The sequence below is a fragment of the Rana temporaria genome, chromosome 10, assembly GCF_905171775.1.
Source record: "Rana temporaria chromosome 10, aRanTem1.1, whole genome shotgun sequence".
Classification (NCBI taxonomy): Eukaryota; Metazoa; Chordata; class Amphibia; order Anura; family Ranidae; genus Rana; species Rana temporaria.
In genome coordinates this window covers 122194763-122214153 of record NC_053498.1, presented here as the reverse complement: position 1 = coordinate 122214153, position 19391 = coordinate 122194763, and the positions used below count along the sequence as shown (strand labels likewise).

Below are 19391 nucleotides of genomic sequence, written 5' to 3'. Positions count from 1 at the left end.
ATTTCAGTCCTTTGTCATACAATCTGAAATTGATCAGATAGGTGAAATGACTGTTATAACGGCAATTGCTTAATATGACTGTAACAAGTGGCGCTGGTCTTCACTATTATTATCAGACAGAAGAGACACTTTCACACTAAATTTAAGGCCAGCAAAGGTTAGCCACCTTCAGAAACGATGGTTGTTTGCGTTTCAGCCCTATATCTGTCAGAGCCGTGTATGTACATAATAACGGGATAACAGTACTTCAGAAATCCATTAATTATCCGACTGATGTTGTAATGAATTATTTTTTCCTCACCACTAATTCATTACCGGCTGTTAATTGCAAGCTTTGTTTTATTAAAAGGTGCAAATAACATAGATTGTAAAAGCCGCTGGAACGAGACCTGCTTTATGAGGAAATTAGGTTTAACAGCGGGTTCTTTAATGGCGCGCTCCAATCAATCGCTTTTGTCAGCTTTCCCGGGCACACTTAATGGGGCAGAGCTGACAATCTGTGTACGGCTATTGATGGCTGTTATAAAACAACAGTCCCGATGCCAGTAAATCCTCGTTCTCTGTTTATTTAAATCTACGGCACTTTTTTTTTTTCACGCAGTCGTGCGTCATTTGGACCCACTGAGAGGTCTTTGGTGGTCAAGGAGTTAACATTGCGTTTTTTGCAGATAACTTATGTTCCCAAGCAGGATCCGGAGTTATCAGACAAAATCTGATTATTTTAAGCGGCTTTACTGCAACATCTGTCTGTCACACAAAAGCACAGCGCTGTATAATTCAATGTCGGACAAGGACAGAGGGGATTAGCAAGAAAGCTGAAGTGTGGGAAGATGTTGTTGCTGTAGATGTTATAGGTGGAGCAAGATGGAAGTAATACGGTGATAGAGAAGGGTCCAGCTTCTTAAAAAGCAACTGCGGGAGCACTCATACCTCACTCTTAGGCTGCATTCACACTGTAACGCCGCGTACGCGGCGTATTTTGCCGCGATTTGTTTAACCTTTTTCTATTTATTTTTTCTCACAAATTATTTCCATTGCTGTCTACGGCCGAACGCCAATGCCGCCTGAAAAAAAGGGTCCGGGACTTGTTTTCAGGCGGCAGGCGTACGGCGTTTCGGCGTTCGGCGTGAGATGTGAACCATCTCATAGACAGCAATGGAAATTCGCCCCTCCAGCGTATCGAGCAGCCTTATGGTCATAGATGAGTGTGGACTTTGGATGGAACTTAATTAGCCATCTGAGAGGTTGGTGGACCTTGAGAAGTAAGTGGAGCATTTAGTGCAAGCATAGTGACAGCATGCAAACAAGTATCACTGGAGGGTATGTAAATCAGGACCTCAGCGTTGCATATCCAGCATGGTCACCACCAGCATGGCAGACCATAGATCACATGTGTCAAACACAAGGCCCGCGGGCCGAATCCGGCCCTCCAGGCCATTTCATGTGGTCCTCACACCTCTCCTGCAGCTGTAGGAGAGCTTCAACCCTCTTCTAGTCCTACTCCCGACCCTTACTTTCTGCTTTCAAGCAATGCATCCAGCTTCTTCCCAGCAGCAGCATATGGAAAGGGGGGTGCACTGTGATGTAAGGAAGAGTGGGAGGACTCAACTTCTGATGGTGGGGTGGCTCTTGACATGTAATGTAAAAGGAGAGGGGATGTGCTTATCTAATCTTACAGATACAATCGGCCCTTTTGAGGGCAATCATAATGCTGATGCGTCCCACAATGAAATTTAGTTTGACACCCCTGCCATAGATGATGCGCTTTTCTTCCCCCATCAACAGTGAATCCCTCCCGTGGAGCTATTGTGTTCTGCTCAGTTCTTACAGTCTCAGTTCTTACAGTCATGGAGGCTCAGCATCACACATGGGTCCCAACTGTCCTTGATTTCGGGGGGACTGACCCTGATTTGGAACAATGGGCCAGATTCACATAGAACTGCGGCGGCGTAACGTATCGTAGATACGTTACACCGCCGCAAGTTTTCATCGCAAGTGCCTGATTCACAAAGCACTTGCGATGAAAACTACGCCGGCGGCCTCCGGCGCAAGGCGGACCAATTCAAATGGGTGTGTGCCATTTAAATTAGGCGCGCTCCCGCGCCGGACCTACTGTGCATGCTCCGTTTCCTAACTCCCGCCGTGCTTTGCGCGCCGTGATGTCATTTTTTCGAACGGCGACGCGCGTAGCGTACTTCCGTATTCCCGGACGTGTTACGCAAACGACGTTAAATTTTAAATTTCGACGCGGGAACGACGGCCATACTTTAGACAGCAATACGATTGCTGACTAAAGTTAGAGCAGGTCAAATAACGACTAAAATTGCGACGGGAAACTTGACTACGGACGACGTAGCGAACGCGAAAATCCGTCGGGGATCCGCCGTAACTGCTAATTTGCATACCCGACGCTGGTTTGCGACGCAAACTCCACCCAGCGGCGGCCGCGGTATTGCATCCTAAGATCCGACAGTGTAAAACACTTACACCTGTAGGATCTTATGGATATCTATGCGTAACTGATTCTATGAATCAGTCGCATAGATAGAAACAGAGATTCGACGGCGTATCAGGAGAAACGCCGTCGTATCTCTTTGGTGAATCTGGCCCAAAGTCCCTCTGTCCCTCTTCCCTCCTCATTTGTCCCTCATTTTGGTCTGATCTATATGGTGGTACAAAAAAAATGCACTATTTATCTTTCAAAAATTGTTTCCCAGTGCTAAACCTTTTTATCTTATTCCAAAATTGCTGCATTTTTAAATTTCAAAAGCCATTATAAAGGAATGGTAGGTTTAAATAATAATTGTTTTATAATTCTCCTTTAAGTGGGAGTGGCAGGTGTCCTATACCTTCATACGTTTGCTAATGGGTGTTCCTCGTTCCCATCTCCAAAAGTTGGGAGGTAAGAATCACATGTGGGTGTTACTTGAATGCAAATACAGTTGGTCTACAACAGGGCTGCCCAACCTTTTGAAGAGCAAGGGCCACTTATGCGACTTGGTAACGGGTCACGGGCCACAATGAGTGGAGTGGGTGGATGGCAGCACTCGGCTCTATAGAGCCCACTCTACTCTCGGCACACCAAACTCGCAGGTAATAGAAGTCTATGGCTCAGTGCAGGTAGCCTACAGGTGCACTTCTCTGCACCCGTGGATCAGTTTGAAAGCAGCCCAGTAACCACTGCAGAACAGATCTGCCCATATATACATTGTGATTTTAGTAATAAAAACGTACCTTTAATAACAGTATTCTATTCTATTTTATTCCATCAGAGAGCAGGAGGTCGTGGGCCACATCAGAAAGCTCCGCAGGCCACATGTGGCCCCTGGGTCACTGGTTGGGCACACCTGGTCTAGGAGCACCCATGTCTCCAGATTTACTAGCTATGAAGATGTTTTGATATTTGCATAACTCCCCCCAAGAGCCATCCCACGGCTTGCTTCAAGGCTGAGAGCTCTTGAGACGAGTACTGAGGGATGGTGCTATGATGTTTTCGGTAAGCCATGTATAGTACCCTGCTTGCCCCTCCCACCAGCCATGATCTGCATGCATTGCAAAGAGAAGCACTGAGACACAGTGAATATATTTTTTGGGGTCTACAATAAGATATGGAATAAAAGTGGGAAAGTTATATTTAGGCATTATACTAGTATGTTGATGAGGGGGGGGGGGGGAACCAGGGAAGGTAAAATAAAAGCGGATTAAGGCTCCTTTCACATTGGCGCATCTCTAATGTCGCATGATTTCTAGTGCAACATTGGAGAGCGACTTTGATGCAACTTTTAGTGTGATTTTCATTTAACTTTACATTCTATGGATCATACAAAGGTTGCACCAAAGTAGTGCAGGCACCTAGTGCAGTTGCTGCGACTTTAACCACTTGCCAACTGCACTATAGCCGAATAACGGCTACAGCGCGGCTGGCTAGTTCTGGGATGTCGTCATATGAGCCCCCCATGATCGCACCTGCCTATCAGTGCAGCCCATCAGTGCCACCTTATTAGTGCAGCCTATCAGTGCCACCTCATCAGTGCCCATGTGTGCAGCCTATCAGTGCCCATCAGTGAAGCCTATCGGTGCCCATCAATGCCGCCTCATCTGTGCCCATCAGTGCTGCCTCATCAGTGCAGATCAGTGCCTATCAATGGCCATCAGTGTCGCCTCATCAGTGCCCATCAATGCCCAACAATGCAGCCTATCAGTGCTCAGCAGTGCAGCCTCACAGTGCACATCCGTGAAGGAGAAAAATTACCTGTTTGCTAAATTATAAAACCCAGTAATGATTAAATACCACCAAAAGAAAGATCTGTTTGTGTGAAAGAAATGATAGAAATTGAGTTTGGGTACAGTGTTGCATGACCGCGCAATTGTCATTCAAAGTGTGACAGAACTGAAAACTGAAAATGTGGCTGGACAGGAAAGGGGTTAAAGGTGCCCAGTATTGAAGTGGCTAAGTCGCAGTGATTTGAGCGGGTGCCATTGAAAAGAATGGTATGAATTTGATGTCCAAGGTCGCATGACAAATCGCACAATTGTGAATCGACTCTTAACTTCATATTTAAGTGATCTCCTTTATTGTCTAGACAAGATTCAGGCTTTCAGGGTGACTTGGGTCCCCTCTTCAGGCTCTTATACGTTATTTTCAAAAGTTTTACTTTAAGACATTGGGGTAGATTCAGGTACGTGCGCTTCTTCTTACGGCGGCGCAGCGTATCGTATTTACGCTACGCCGCCGTAACTTACAGGAGCAAGTGCAGTATTCACAAAGCACTTTCTCCGTAAGTTGCGGCGGCGTATCGTAAATGGGGCCGGCGTAAGCGCGCGTAATTCAAATGTGGAAGGGGGGGGCGTGTTTTATGTAAATGTATGATGACCTGACGTGATTGACGTTTTGTATGGACGGCGCATGCACATATCCCAGTGTGCATTGCTTCCAAGTACGGCGCAACAACGTATTGGTTTCGACGTGAACGTAAATTACGTCCATCCCTATTCGCGAACGACTTACGCAAACGACGTAAATAATTCAAATTTCGAAGCGGGAACGACGTCCATACTTAACATTGGCTGCGCCTCCTAATAGCAGGAGCAACCTTACGCAGAAAAAGCCTTTACGCAAACGACGTAAAAAACTACCGCCGGGCGCACGTACGTTTGTGAATCGGCGTATCTAGGTAATTTGCATATTCTACGCCGAAAACAGCGGAAGCGCCCCTAGCGGCCAACGTAATATTGCACACAATTCTACGCCGCCGCATTCAAGTTACGTCGGCGGGGGAAGCCTATTTTTTTAGCGTATCTGCCTTTGAGAATCGGCGTAACGATACGCGGGCGCAGATTTCAAATTACGGCGGCGTATCTGGAGATACGCCGCCGTAAAAGGTACGTGAATCTACCACAGTGTTGTCTGTATCCCGGTATAGAGTTTCCGCAGAATCCTTCCATTCACATCTAAATGGCCCCTTCAAGAGCCGGAATTTTTTGACAGTTTGCCAGTTTTATGTTTTTCGCTAAATATCAAAACGCTCTCCAGGAAATTCATTAGCTGGCTAATGAGCTGAGTGGGGAGGCGGCGGATTGTAAAGTAAAGCCTAATTATTTTTTTATTCATGAACGCAGATCCATAACACGGTAACTACATTCTGCAGGAACTTTATCAGGACCAATAAAATCATTTCTTGCATATTTAGCACCTGATTATCCGACGCTGCAGAAAGGTTTTGGCCAAAGGTCGGGAGTTTTGCTAAATGTTTTTGAGCTGATGAAGTCTTGTCTCCCAAATCTGAGCTTCTCCCCTTCCAACTCTCATTCTGCTAATCTCTTTGCTGGCAGGCAAACAAGTTTAATACTTTAAAAGCAGCCAGTGCATTAAGCGCTTGGCTCATGCCCCTTCCCATTGCGGATATTCCTGCGACAAGCCCTGCAGCATGGCGGTACATGTTAAGGCTACCTTGGGTCTTAAAGGGCACTTTCACCTTCCTGGCACTAGAAGGCAGGGCAATGGGGCATTCTTTACATAGAATTTATTATCCGTGTTGCTGCATAGTGCAGTGCAGACACAGGCTTATGAAGTATCTATTGAGCCCAAAGAGAAAATGTTCCAGATTTCCTTTGTCTAATCCTCATAAAGCAGTGGAAGGTTATCTGCTGCTAGAAAATGTATTTGTATTACCTTGTCCTTGTAGTGTAAGCTCCTCTGGTGCATAAGACTGGCTAAGCGCTCTCTGTATAGCAATGCAGAATATGTCAGAGCTATATAAATGAATATTAATAACAGTGTGTGACTTTGGTGGGACATTAAAGTGTAAGCTCCTCTGGTGCAGAGACTAATATGAAAGACTTAGTATTCTCCGTATAGCACTGCGAAATATGTCAGAGCTATATAATATTAATGATAGTGTGTGACTGTGGTGAGGACATTAGAGTGTAAGCTCCTCTGGTGCTGAGACTGATTTGAAAGGCTTAGTATTCCCTGTATAGCACTGCGAAATATATCAGAGCTATACAATATTGGAACTAATATGTGAACAAGTTCACATGTGTTTGCCAATGCCACGTCCCCAACTTGTAATTGGAAGGCCATTGATGAGAAGATTATGAGAAGTAATTGGAAGGCCATTGATGAGGGAGCTGATCTGGAAGGACATAGAGGCACCTGACCAGACCTTCTCAATCCATTATTGAGTCTAGGTCAGGCCATTCTTGGGTCACGCTAGACTGTGTGGGAGGAACTTAAACGGGTTGTAAAGGTAATTTTTTCCCCTAAATATCTTCCTTTACCTTAGTGCAGTCCTCCTTTACTTACCTCATTCTTCCATTTTGCTTTTAAATGTCCTTATTTCTTCTGAGCTGAAAAATCCTCACTTCCTGTTCATCTGTCTTTAACTACACAACGTAATGCAAAGGCTTTCTCCCTGGTGTAGAGAAAGCCTCTTGAGGGGGCGAGCAGGAGTGTCAGAACGCCCACTAACACACAGCTCCATTCTCTATCTGCAAAGTAGAGAGTGTCCTGACCCCTCCCCCCTCAAGAGGCTTTCTCCACACCAGGGAGAAAGCCTTGCATTACGGTGTGGAGTTATGGAGTTATGAATATATTTTATAGCTATATTTAATTATTTTTGTATCCTTTTTTTTTTTTTTTTGCTCAGATTTCTCACCATCTGCGTCCCCTTTGGATGGAGCATTAGCTCCGCAAAACCAGACTGATGGCGCCGATCAGAACAAGAAGGCTAAACTGAATCCACTGCCAGTCCTAGATTGGAACATTGATTGGATGGATGAAATGGAGGCAAAGTACAACCAGAGGAGTCATACCAGGGCTCCGTATCCCTTCAGTAAAAAGGTGAGTGGGACGAGGCTTCTTCTATTGATTAAAGTGACAAAACGCCCGTAGCAAACGCTTGTTGTCGCGCTAGTCGCTTGAATCGAGCGTTTCCATTACTTTCTATGGGAAATACAAACGCTCAAAAACGCCCAAACCACCCGATTCGCGTGACAAAAAAAGGTCCGGAACTTGTTTGAGCTTCAGGCGTTCGGCGTCAGGCATTTTGGAGTGGAGATGTGAACCATCTCCATTGAGAATAATGTATTTTTTCCCCTCTAGCGTTTTGGAGTGTCGCGCTTCAGGCGACAAAACACTCAGGTGTGAATGCAGCCTAAAGGTGGCAAGTGGTTGTTGCCACGAGTTCTTTATAAATGACTATGCAGAGGCAGACTAGCTCCTCAGACTTCATAACAAGGGCTTATAGAGTGGAAATGTTTTCCTTTCATTTATTAATATTTCCCAGTAGCATTTTTTTTTTTTTACTTCAGATTGTAGTTAATGAGGATTAATGCCATCACGCTGCCAAACCCCATTCCATCACCTGTTCTGCACCTTCGCTTGCAGCAACACAATCGTATCTTTCAGTGATTTACTGTCAGTTCCTCATATAACACCTGTCTGTGGGGGGATCTTGTCCAATCCCGCTGCAGGAATACAGCCAGCTGTCTCAGATCTCACCTCCACTCCTAGCATGAAATCAATATGGGAGCACTCCGCACGTCTTCTGGGGGGATTCACATTACAGGGATAGAAAATGGTCTGTAATGCATCACTGGTCCACCATCAGCTACAACAAAGAACTACAATTTCTGTATAGTCAATAGCAGCACATGCAAATTGCACTGAACCTGCAATAAAAATGAAATATGCATTTTATTTAGGACACTTTTGTCCATATTTCTCATATGCCTGCAAGCAGAGAACATACACTATGGGGCAGTGCCCGAGTGACCAAATGGTCAGTCCGCCCCTAGCGGCTGCCCTGCTGCATACTGAACACAGGGGGCTGCTTACTCGGCGTGGGTGCAATTCAGAAACGGTTCTGTATTCTTCTCAATGAATACAAGAGGTTCTCTGATTGGATGAGGTGGAGAGTCGGGGGGGGGGGGGGGTGAGGTCACAATCTCCACCTCGCTCAATCAGAGAACTCCTTGTATTCATTGATAAAAACGTAAAGGGTTCCCTAAATGGCGCCCGTGCAGAGCGACCCCCTGTGTTCAGAATGCAGCAGGGCAGCTGTGCAGCAAAGGACCCAGAAGGCAACGAGGATCACTGTAGTAGCGACTGCCACTACATTGATTCTCCGCTTCCACAGGGATCGGCCAAGTATGGAATATAAATACATACAGAAACAAAGAAATAAAGTAACTATGTAATAAAAATCCATACCTGGAATACAGGTTTACCTTTTTATTGAATTGTGATTTTTTTTCTAAACTGAACCCACTGAAGCTTTCTACATTTTTATGAAATCCTGTCCTGTTGTTTCAGATGGAACAATTTAAATGAGTTTTCAGCTCCTCAAGCAAGATCGGCAGGCTGGCAAGTCTTGAGATCACAGATTCCAGTTTACCATCCCGATGGAACCCGTCGTCCAGCCCGCAGAAGTGAACTTGCCATGTCCTGTAATGCCCTCGCCTGTGCCATGGGGTATTTACTGTATTAAAGAAAAAGAAAAAAAACATTGCTTTATGAAACCCTGCATGGCATGAAACCTGGAGCATGCAAGGTGTTCCGACCTTTCGTATGTGCCTTTTGCATGACATCACTTCAATAATATACAGTAAAACCTTGGTTTGAGAGTCATTCGGTTTAAGAGCTACATTTTTTAATACATTTTGCCTTGATATACAAGCGATGTCTTGATATAAGTAGCGTAATGTCACAACTGAGTATAAAAAAGAGAGGCGCCCCTAAGTGTAGCAATATGGTTACATTTAATGAAGGTACAACATTTAGCAACATATTGCTACACTTAGGCCCCATACACACGATAGAATCCATCCGCTGAAAAATCCCAGCAAATGAGTTTCAGCGGATAGATCCTATGGTGTGTACACTCCAGCGGATCTGTTTCCGCGGATATATCTCCCCTGGGATGGATTCCAGCAGATCGGATATTTGCTGACATGCTAAAAAAATCTATCTGCTGGAATCCATCCCAACGGATGGATCCGCTGGTCTGTATAGACTCACCAGATCCATCCGTCCGAAGGGATCCCCCGCATGCGTCGTAATGATTCGACGCATGCGTGGAATTCCTTATATGACAGCATCACGCACGTCGCCGCGTCATAATCGCGGCGACGGCGCGACACGTCATCGCCAGAGGATTTCGGCGCGGATTTCAATGCGATGGTGAGTACACTCCATCGCATGGAAATCCGCGGAAATCCTCAAGAGGATTTATCCGCGGAAACGGTCCGCTGGACCGTATTCGCGGACAAATCCTCTCGTGTGTATGGGGCCTTAGAGGCGCCTGTCTTCTCTTTTATACTCTGGAGCTCCTGCTGGATTTTTTTCTAATCCCCTTGCGGAGGCTTCCATTGTGGATGGACATTTTATGGTTACACAACTTATCACATTGCTATAATCTTTTTATGTGGACTATAAACTGAAGGACTTATGATTAAATAGTTGTGGAACGAATAATCTGAGTTTGCATTATTTCTTATGGGGAAATTTGCTTTGATATACAAGTGCTTTGGATTACAAACATGTTTCCAGAAGGAATTATGCTCCGGATACGCCGTCGTAACTCTGAGTCCGAGCCGTCGTATCTATGCGCCTGATTCTTAGAATCAGTTACGCATAGATTTGTATTAGATCCGACTGGCGTAAGTCTCTTACGCCGTCGGATCTTAACTGCATATTTACGCTGGCTGCTAGGGGCGTATACGCTGATTTACGCCTAGAAATATGTAAATCAGCTAGATACGCGAATTCACGAACATACGCCCGGCCGACGCAGCACAGATACAACGTTTACGTTAGGCTTCCCGCGTCAAATTTTGAAAATTTTACGTCGTTTGCGTAAGTCGTTAGCGAATAGGGCTGGGCGTCATTTACGTTCACGTCGAAAGTATTGGCTAGGGGGAGTGTACTATTTAAATCAGGCGCGTTCCCACGCCGATTTAAATGAGCATGCGCTGTCCGTGAAATTTCCCAGCGTGCATTGCTCCCACTGACGTCACTAGGACGTCAGTGGTTTCGGCGTGAGCGTAACTAGCGACGTTCGGGTTTCTGAATCAGCGTACGCAAACGACGTAAAAAAATTTTTTTCGACGCGGGAACGACGGCTATACTTAACATTGGCTGCGCCTCATAGAAGCAGGGGTAAGTATACGCCGGGAAATCCGCTACGTAAACGTCGTAACAACACTGCGTCGGGCCCGCGTACGTTCGTGAATTGGCGTATCTCGCTGATTTACATATTATTCAGCGTAAATCAGCGAGAACGCCCCCCCCCGCGGCCATTTTTAAATTGTAGTTAAGATCCGACGGTGTAACACAGTTACACCTGTCGGATCTTAGTCATATCTATGCGTAACTGATTCTATGAATCAGCCGCATAGATACGAAGGGCCTAAATCGTAGATACGACGGCGTATCAGGAGATACACCGTCGTATCTCTCTCTGAATCTAGCCCATTATTGCAGTTTCCTGAATAATCCTGATAGAGAAAAACAGAGAGGGCCAGATTCTCAAAAGAGTTACGCCGGTGTATCTACTGATACACCGGCGTAATTTGAAATTCCCGCCGGCGTATCATTGTTTTGTATTCACAAAACAAGATACGCCGGATCTAGGCTAGGATCCGACTGGTGTAAGTCACTTACACCGTCGGATCCTAAATGCAATACAACGCTGACCGCTAGGTGGCGTTTACGTTCAGGTCTCATTTGACTATGCAAATGAGCCTGATACGCCGATTCCCGAACGAATTTGCGCGGCATACTCGTCATTTACGTTGTTTCCGTAAGCGTAAGGTTACCCCTGCTATATGAGGGGTAACCTTACGCCAGTCCGCCGTATGCCATGTTAAGTATGGCGTCGGGTCCGCGTCGTCTTTTTCCGTCCGTTACGTCATTTTCCTAAGTCGTTCTTGAATACGACTTTACGTCAATGACGCTCACGTCGGCGTCATTGACGTTTTCCGTCGTGAGCTGGAGCATGCTCACTGGGCTATTTTTCAGCCCGGCGCATGCGCAGTTCAATCGGCACGGGGCGCGCTTAATTTGAATACAAGCCGCCCCCTTTGAATTACGCGGCCATACGCCGGGCCATTTACACTACGCCGCCGCAAATTACGGAGCAAGTGCTTGGAGAATACGGCACTTGCTCCAGTAAGTTGCGGTGGCGTAGTGTAAATCGCTTACACTACGCCAACGCCGATTCTATGAGAATCTGGCCCAGAATGAACAGGCTGCATATAAACAGATTTTACAGCAGTTCACTGTGAAACTTTTCCCCATAGAAGGCAATAGCTTTTCCTTTTTGTGGATACCCTCTACATCAGAAGTAGGCAACCTGGGACCCTCCAGCTGTTGCAGAACTACAGGTCCCTTCATGCCTCTGGGAGTAATTGTAACTGCCAGCCTTGCAAAGCCTCATGGGAAATGTAGTTCCACAACAGCTGGAGGCCTACCCCTGCTACATCGATTTTAGTGTTTTGATAGTTTACGCTCGTAGTTATTTTTGCTGCATCCAATCCGCCCTCACTGATCTCCAGCTATTGGAGACATGTAAATAACCTCCATTTTGATATAGGCGCAATGGTACGCGTATTGATGCGCTTATGTTGAATCTGACACAATATAGCCGCAATTATTTAATTTCCTCACCATCCAGAACATTAGTAGGCACACGCCAAAAACACCTCCATGTCTGTCACACAAAGAGCCAGGAAACACGGAGCACGTGCCCCGCGCATGCGCGGTATGTAATTCCAGATCCTTCGCACTGTAGCCAACAATGACCTCTTCTGAGTTACTAACTTACTGCCAGATTTGTAAATTGTAGGCATATCAATACTTTTATATCCGGCTGATTTTATCATAAAGTCAGTTTTCAATGCTGTGAAATTGGACAGTCTGGAGGGAAGGGATCTGACATAACAATGTATAACGGTAACACTAACAACAATGTATCCATGTCTGTGCTGTAAATAGATCATTGTAAGTACATTAGGATGATACAGATGTAGCCCTGTATATCACGTTTTTTTAAATGTTTTCCTGATTTTTATATGATGTGACGTCAACTCAGAAATCTAAAATGTGCAAATAAATTTTATTATATGATGTGTGTTTATATTTTTTTTAAAGGAGAAGTGTGGTAATAAAAAAAAAAAAGTAAACTAGCTGCAGCATCGGTCTGATGATGTGCCCCCCGCCGGAACTGAGCGATCACATGACCGTTGATTGCTCAGGTCTCAGTCAGCATTAAGTACAGAGCGGTGACTGTCAGGGAACGCTCCCTGCTCTGCGCCTCCAGCGCTCACTGGAGCACCGGGCTGAGGAGGGGGCGGGAGCTGCTGGCTCAAGCTCTCAGTGGGGTGCTGAGAGGCTGAGCCAGCTGCCGATCGGACATTTGGGTGAATTCAGACATTATTGTTGGGATCCTTCGGAGCCTGGAGCAGCTGTGTGTCATCGGTCAATTGTGGGCTTTAGCCTGCTGCCTGCTCATTCTGGCTCAGAGGAGAGTACAAGTGAGCAGGGCTGCCGTTAGAAATCATGGGGCCCATGTTGTAAAGCGCTGCGCAAACTGTTGGCACTATACAAATCCTGAATAATAATAATAAAGGGACCCTGCTGCTGGAGGGACAGACACTGTAATTGTCCTTATGTCCCGCAGCACCGATTCTCCTGCTGTCCAGGCCCCCCTACAGGAGGACCGTGGCAGGGGCGGACCGACCATTCGGGTACTCGGGCCCTGCCCGAGGGCCCCATGCCACTAGGGGGCCCAATCAGGGTTGCCAAACTCAGTAAAACCGGGGACAGTATGTAAAAATCTGTGTTTTTAAAAAAATCTCAAAATTATGGCTGCCCTGCCTCTCCAGTGCCTTTTCAGTTTGTGTATGTCTACTGTGTGTGTGTATATTGTGTGTCTGTGTGTGTATACTGTGTATGTATACTGTATGTGTGTGTGTGTGTGTGTGTGTTTATACTGTGTGGCCTCATAATCTATTGTCTGGGGGCCCCATAATCTCCTATTGCCTGGGGGCCCCATAATCTCCTATTGCCCGGGGGCCCCTATAATCTCCTATTGCCCGGGGGCCCCATGAGTTGTCAGTCCGCCCCTGCCTGGTGGTACCCCCCTATTGGCGCCCATGCAAGTAAATACTCCTGTGACCCACAAGAGAAGTATGGCCAAAAAAGCTTTGGCCATACTTCTCTTTTAAGGAGCATAATAAGAATATTGATATTGGAAACGTTCTGCAGTAACACAAATGGAGCCGTGTTTGTAAAATGTGAAGGAGGCCACAGAGAGGGAAAGTACATCTACAGATGTAATGACCTGGGTCTGACACCCGGCACACATTTAGAGCAGTCATCCTCAATCAGGGTTCTATGGAACTAGTCTCTAAGTATCTTCCAGAATCTTCTAGGGGAACACTAGGGGATCCTTGAATAGCAGACAAGGGCAAAATGACCTTATGTTTGATAGTCCCTGTATATTTCTGGGGTCAACGTCAACTGACATGTGTGGGACTTGTGCAGTTTCTTTCCCCTTATTCAACGTATTCAATAGCACCAATAACAGTGGCGGCGGGTGCTCAAAATTTTTTGGGGGGCGCAAACAAACGGAAAAAAAAAAACAATTGCAGCCTCACTGTGCCCATCAAACGTAGCTACTGTGCCCATCAAACACAGCTACTGTGCCCATCAATTGCAACCACTGTGCCCATCAAAGGCAGCCACTGTGCCCATCAAATGCAGCCACTGTGCCATCAATTGTCACCACTGTGCCATCAATTGTCGCCACTATGCCATCAATTGTCGCCACTGTGCCATGCCATCAAACGCAGCCACTGTGCCATCAATTGTCGCCACTGTGCCCATCAATTGTCGCCACTGTGCCCATCAATTGTCGCCACTGTGCCATGCCATCAAATGCAGCCACTGTGCCATCAATTGTTGCCACTGTGCCCATTGTCACCACTGTGCCCATCAATTGTCACCACTGTGCCCATCAATTGTCACCACTGTGCCATGCCAAACGCAGCCACTGTGCCATCAAATGCAGCCATGCTATCAAACGCAGCCACTGTGCCATCAACCGCAGTCACTGTGCCATCAATTGTTACCACTGTGCCATCAATTGTCACCACTGTGCCCAGCAATTGTCACCACTATGCCATGCCATCAAACGCAGCCACTGTGCCATCAATTGTCACCACTGTGCCATCAATTGTCACCACTGTGCCCATCAATTGTCGCCACTGTGCCCAGCAATTGTCGCCACTGTGCCCAGCAATTGTAGCCACTGTGCCCATCAATTGTAGCCACTGTGCCCAGCAATTGTCACCACTGTGCCCATCAATTTTTGCCACTGTGCCCTGTAAAATGCCCACCCCAGACTGGCACTTACCTTTCCGGGGTCGGCCATCCTCCTTCCACGGTCCCTCGATGTCTTCTCCCACCCTTGATGACGCTTCAGCCAATCAGGTTAGCGATAACCAGAAACGGTGAACCTGATTGGCTGAGACGTCTGTCATTCTTATCCAAGGTGCGCACCCCCTGTGCGTCCCTGGATAAGTGTTTGGAAGCCTATTACAGCCTGAGGGCTGTAATCGGAAAGCCTATCAGAGCCGCTGGCTCTGATAGGCACTTCCACAGCCAACCAGCTGCCGTCATTCAGATGGCCGGCGCTCGCCAGGGGGCCCGGCCATTTGAATAGTCGGCGGCATCGGCAATACATAGATTCATGCAATGCAAGGAGGTACCTCTCTGACTGAAAATCAAGGTAAGGGAGCCTATTTTCACTGGCCTTAAAGGTAAAGGGGCCCTTCTCCACTGACCACTAGTGTAATCAGGTACCTCCTCTTTTTGACCATCAAGTTTAGGGAATCCTCCAGTATTGACCCTCAAGGTAAGGGGGGCCCTTCTCCAATGAACATGAGGGTTACGAGTTCCTTCTCCACTGACCCTCGAGGTAAGGGGCCCTTCCCCACTGACCACTAATGTAAGAGGGCATTACTATGACTAACACCATTAAGGGGTCCTTCCCCTTCTTTGTGTAATAGATTTGAATAGAGTCGCACCAGAAATGCAAGTGTTGTGATTTTGAAGTGTTTTGTGTTTTTTTTTCCTTTAAAAACACACAAGGTAGTAAGGCATGGGCTGGGAAGCCGGCCGTTGCGTCGTTAACAACCAATGAGTAATCAGCTGTCAGCGGGGTTCCATGCTGACAGCTGAATGTAAAAAAGAAACAATTGGCGCCCCCCCCCCCCCCAATCCATACCAGGCCATTTGGGTCTGGCACGGATTTGGAGGGGAACCCCACGCCAATTTTTTTTTTTTTAAACGACGTGGGGTCCCCCCAAAATCCAGAACCTTATCCGGGCATGCTGCCTGGCAGGTCAGGAAAGGAGCCATACAAGGCTGCATGCTCTCAACATGAAGGGGGTGCTTTGGCCCTTGTTGAAGTTGATGAAAACAAGGGCCTCTTCCCCTTCCGCCTTCAGATTCTGATAAGCCCACCCAGGGTTGTGGCCCTGGGATGTGGGCTGGGGGCTTATCAGAATCTGTAGGCCCCCTTTAACAAGGGGGTCCTCAGATCCTGCCCCCCCCATGTAAATGAGTATGGGGTACATTGAGCCCCTGTTCATTCACCCAAAAAAGTGTTTGATTTGGCATGGTAATCAGGGCCTGGTATGGATTTGGGGGGGGGACCCTACGCTGTTTATGGTCAATAATTTTTTAGCTGGCAATATTTTTTTTTACATTTAGCTGTCAGCTGGGAACCCCGTTGACAGCTGATAACTCATCATTTGCTGAGGATATGGTGGTCAGCTTCCTGTCCCACTCCTTAGCAACCAAGCTATATACAGTGGGCTAGATTCAGAAAGCAATTACGCCTGCGTATCCATAGATACGCAGCGTAATTGCTAAGTAGCACCGACGTATCAACTTTGGGGTAGATTCAGAAAGCAATTACGCCTGCATATCCATAGATACGCAGCGTAATTGCTAAGTAGCGCCGGCGTATCAACTTTCTGTATTCAGAAAGCTCGATACGCCGACTGTAGCCTAAGATACAACTGGCATAAGGCTCTTATGCCATCGTATCTTAGGCTGCATTCTGACGCTGGCCGCTAGGTGGCGTTCCCGTAGTTGTCAGCGCAAATTGCATACTCACGCCGATTCACAAACGTACGTGCGCCCGGCGGTCGTGTTTTACGTCGTTTGCGTTCGTCGCTTTCGTCGTAAGGCTGCTCCTGCTAGCCGGCCGTTGCGTCGTTAACAACCAATGAGTAATCAGCTGTCAGCGGGGTTCCATGCTGACAGCTGAATGTAAAAAAGAAACAATTGGCGCCCCCCCCCCCCCAATCCATACCAGGCCATTTGGGTCTGGCACGGATTTGGAGGGGAACCCCACGCCAATTTTTTTTTTTTTTAAACGACGTGGGGTCCCCCCAAAATCCAGAACCTTATCCGGGCATGCTGCCTGGCAGGTCAGGAAAGGAGCCATACAAGGCTGCATGCTCTCAACATGAAGGGGGTGCTTTGGCCCTTGTTGAAGTTGATGAAAACAAGGGCCTCTTCCCCTTCCGCCTTCAGATTCTGATAAGCCCACCCAGGGTTGTGGCCCTGGGATGTGGGCTGGGGGCTTATCAGAATCTGTAGGCCCCCTTTAACAAGGGGGTCCTCAGATCCTGCCCCCCCCATGTAAATGAGTATGGGGTACATTGAGCCCCTGTTCATTCACCCAAAAAAGTGTTTGATTTGGCATGGTAATCAGGGCCTGGTATGGATTTGGGGGGGGGGACCCTACGCTGTTTATGGTCAATAATTTTTTAGCTGGCAATATTTTTTTTTACATTTAGCTGTCAGCTGGGAACCCCGTTGACAGCTGATAACTCATCATTTGCTGAGGATATGGTGGTCAGCTTCCTGTCCCACTCCTTAGCAACCAAGCTATATACAGTGGGCTAGATTCAGAAAGCAATTACGCCTGCGTATCCATAGATACGCAGCGTAATTGCTAAGTAGCACCGACGTATCAACTTTGGGGTAGATTCAGAAAGCAATTACGCCTGCATATCCATAGATACGCAGCGTAATTGCTAAGTAGCGCCGGCGTATCAACTTTCTGTATTCAGAAAGCTCGATACGCCGACTGTAGCCTAAGATACAACTGGCATAAGGCTCTTATGCCGTCGTATCTTAGGCTGCATTCTGACGCTGGCCGCTAGGTGGCGTTCCCGTAGTTGTCAGCGCAAATTGCATACTCACGCCGATTCACAAACGTACGTGCGCCCGGCGGTCGTGTTTTACGTCGTTTGCGTTCGTCGCTTTCGTCGTAAGGCTGCTCCTGCTATTAGGAGGCGCAGCCAATGGTAAGTATAGACGTCGTTCCTGCATCGCGATTTTCGAAATTTACGTTGTTTGCGTAAGTGGATCGTGAGTTCACGTCGAAGCAAATGATGTCCTTGCGACGTCATTTACCGCAATGCACGTCGGGAACGCGCCTAATTTAAATGATCCACGCCCCCTACGGGATCATTTCAATTACGCTCGCTTACGCCGGCCCCTTTTACGAAACGCCGCCGCAAATTACGGAGCAAATGCTTCGTGAATGAAGCGTAGCTCCAGTAATTTACGGAGGCGTAGCGTAAAAACGGTACGCTGCGCGGCTGTAGCAGTGCGCGCCCCTACCTGAATCTACCCCAGTGTTTTTAAAGGGAAATAATAATAATAAAAAAAAAAGCAAAACGTGCCTGAAAAATGCATCAGTCGCATAGATGTGAACCTAGATTCAAGCCTCATCTACACTTGTGCTGAAAGGGGTGGATGGAGCGGGGTTAAAACCGTGGCTCACCACATACCATTGAGAACTGTACAAGAGCCACAATTGACATGCATGTATCATCTCTAGGCCGGCATCTCAGTCCAGGAAGATGTCTGATGATGCCTGAACAAAGATGGTGCTGTCCTAGATAGAAAAGCAGATGCAGGCATTGCAGGGGAAGTACTGTGAGTACTGGGGGGGGGGGGGTGGGGGGATATATAAAGCGGAATCTGAATCTCAGTTATGGGTGGAGTGACCCCGTTAAAATATTACCATGAACTGATTTGGGTTTATTACAGATAAGAAAAAATGGTTGGGAAGCAAATGAATCGTTCATGACAAAGAAGGCGGCCAGCGGCCACTGTATGCAGCGACTGTTTGCACAATTTAATTTTGAAAGATGCAGCCAAACTTCCCCTCCCCCCCTCCCGAGCCAAGCTGTCCCTGCAAGACACGGATGAATATTGACTGAGCTCCGGCCTAATGTGCACAGTTGACATTATCACATCCGACGGCGCTCTCTCGTCAGCGATTAACAATCATTACACGAGGACGGGGTGACAATTACACACAAGGACACGGAGAGGTTACCATATCATTGAATTAAAATGACACACTATCTGCTTATGAAGCCGCTAAGCTCCACTCCGCCGCCTATTTTAATGGGCAGTTTTAATTCCTAAAGCCAATAAAATAAAATAACAGCCGCTGGCGACCTTGGCGAGCGCAGGAGATCGTTAGTGGATCATTTGTTGTGGAGATTGGTGAAACGTTTCTGCGCGAGTGCCGGCGAAGGGCTGTCAGATGTCAGGGATGCCCTGCCCTAGACACCCAACCCTCAAATTGCCTGACCCCGCCGAGCTTTGATTACTGAGGACTCAGACAGGGCTGGATCTAGACTATCTGATCCGGGGGTGCAATATAAAAGGTCCGGGGGGCAGAATGTCAACAATGTGACAGAGATGCAGGGGACCGGTATTCTATGATCATTCCTTGGGCTTCTGTATCATGGAGTCACAACCTGGAAGTCACATATGACAGGTAGCCCAG

At 47.1% G+C, this 19391-nt stretch overlaps 1 protein-coding gene across 2 annotated transcripts in view; it reads left to right on the top strand.

Annotated features, from left to right (window-relative positions):
- Positions 1–9138, top strand: part of ROBO4 (roundabout guidance receptor 4) — a 124538-nt gene extending 115400 nt beyond the window's left edge. For both annotated transcript variants that reach the window (XM_040326163.1, XM_040326164.1), the window contains exons 19-20: positions 7149–7342; positions 8816–9138. In XM_040326163.1, coding sequence (XP_040182097.1) covers positions 7149–7342; positions 8816–8833 — 212 coding nt within the window. In that variant the 3' untranslated portion in view covers positions 8834–9138. The remainder of the gene's footprint in view (positions 1–7148; positions 7343–8815) is intronic.
- The last annotated feature ends 10253 nt before the right edge of the window (positions 9139–19391 follow it).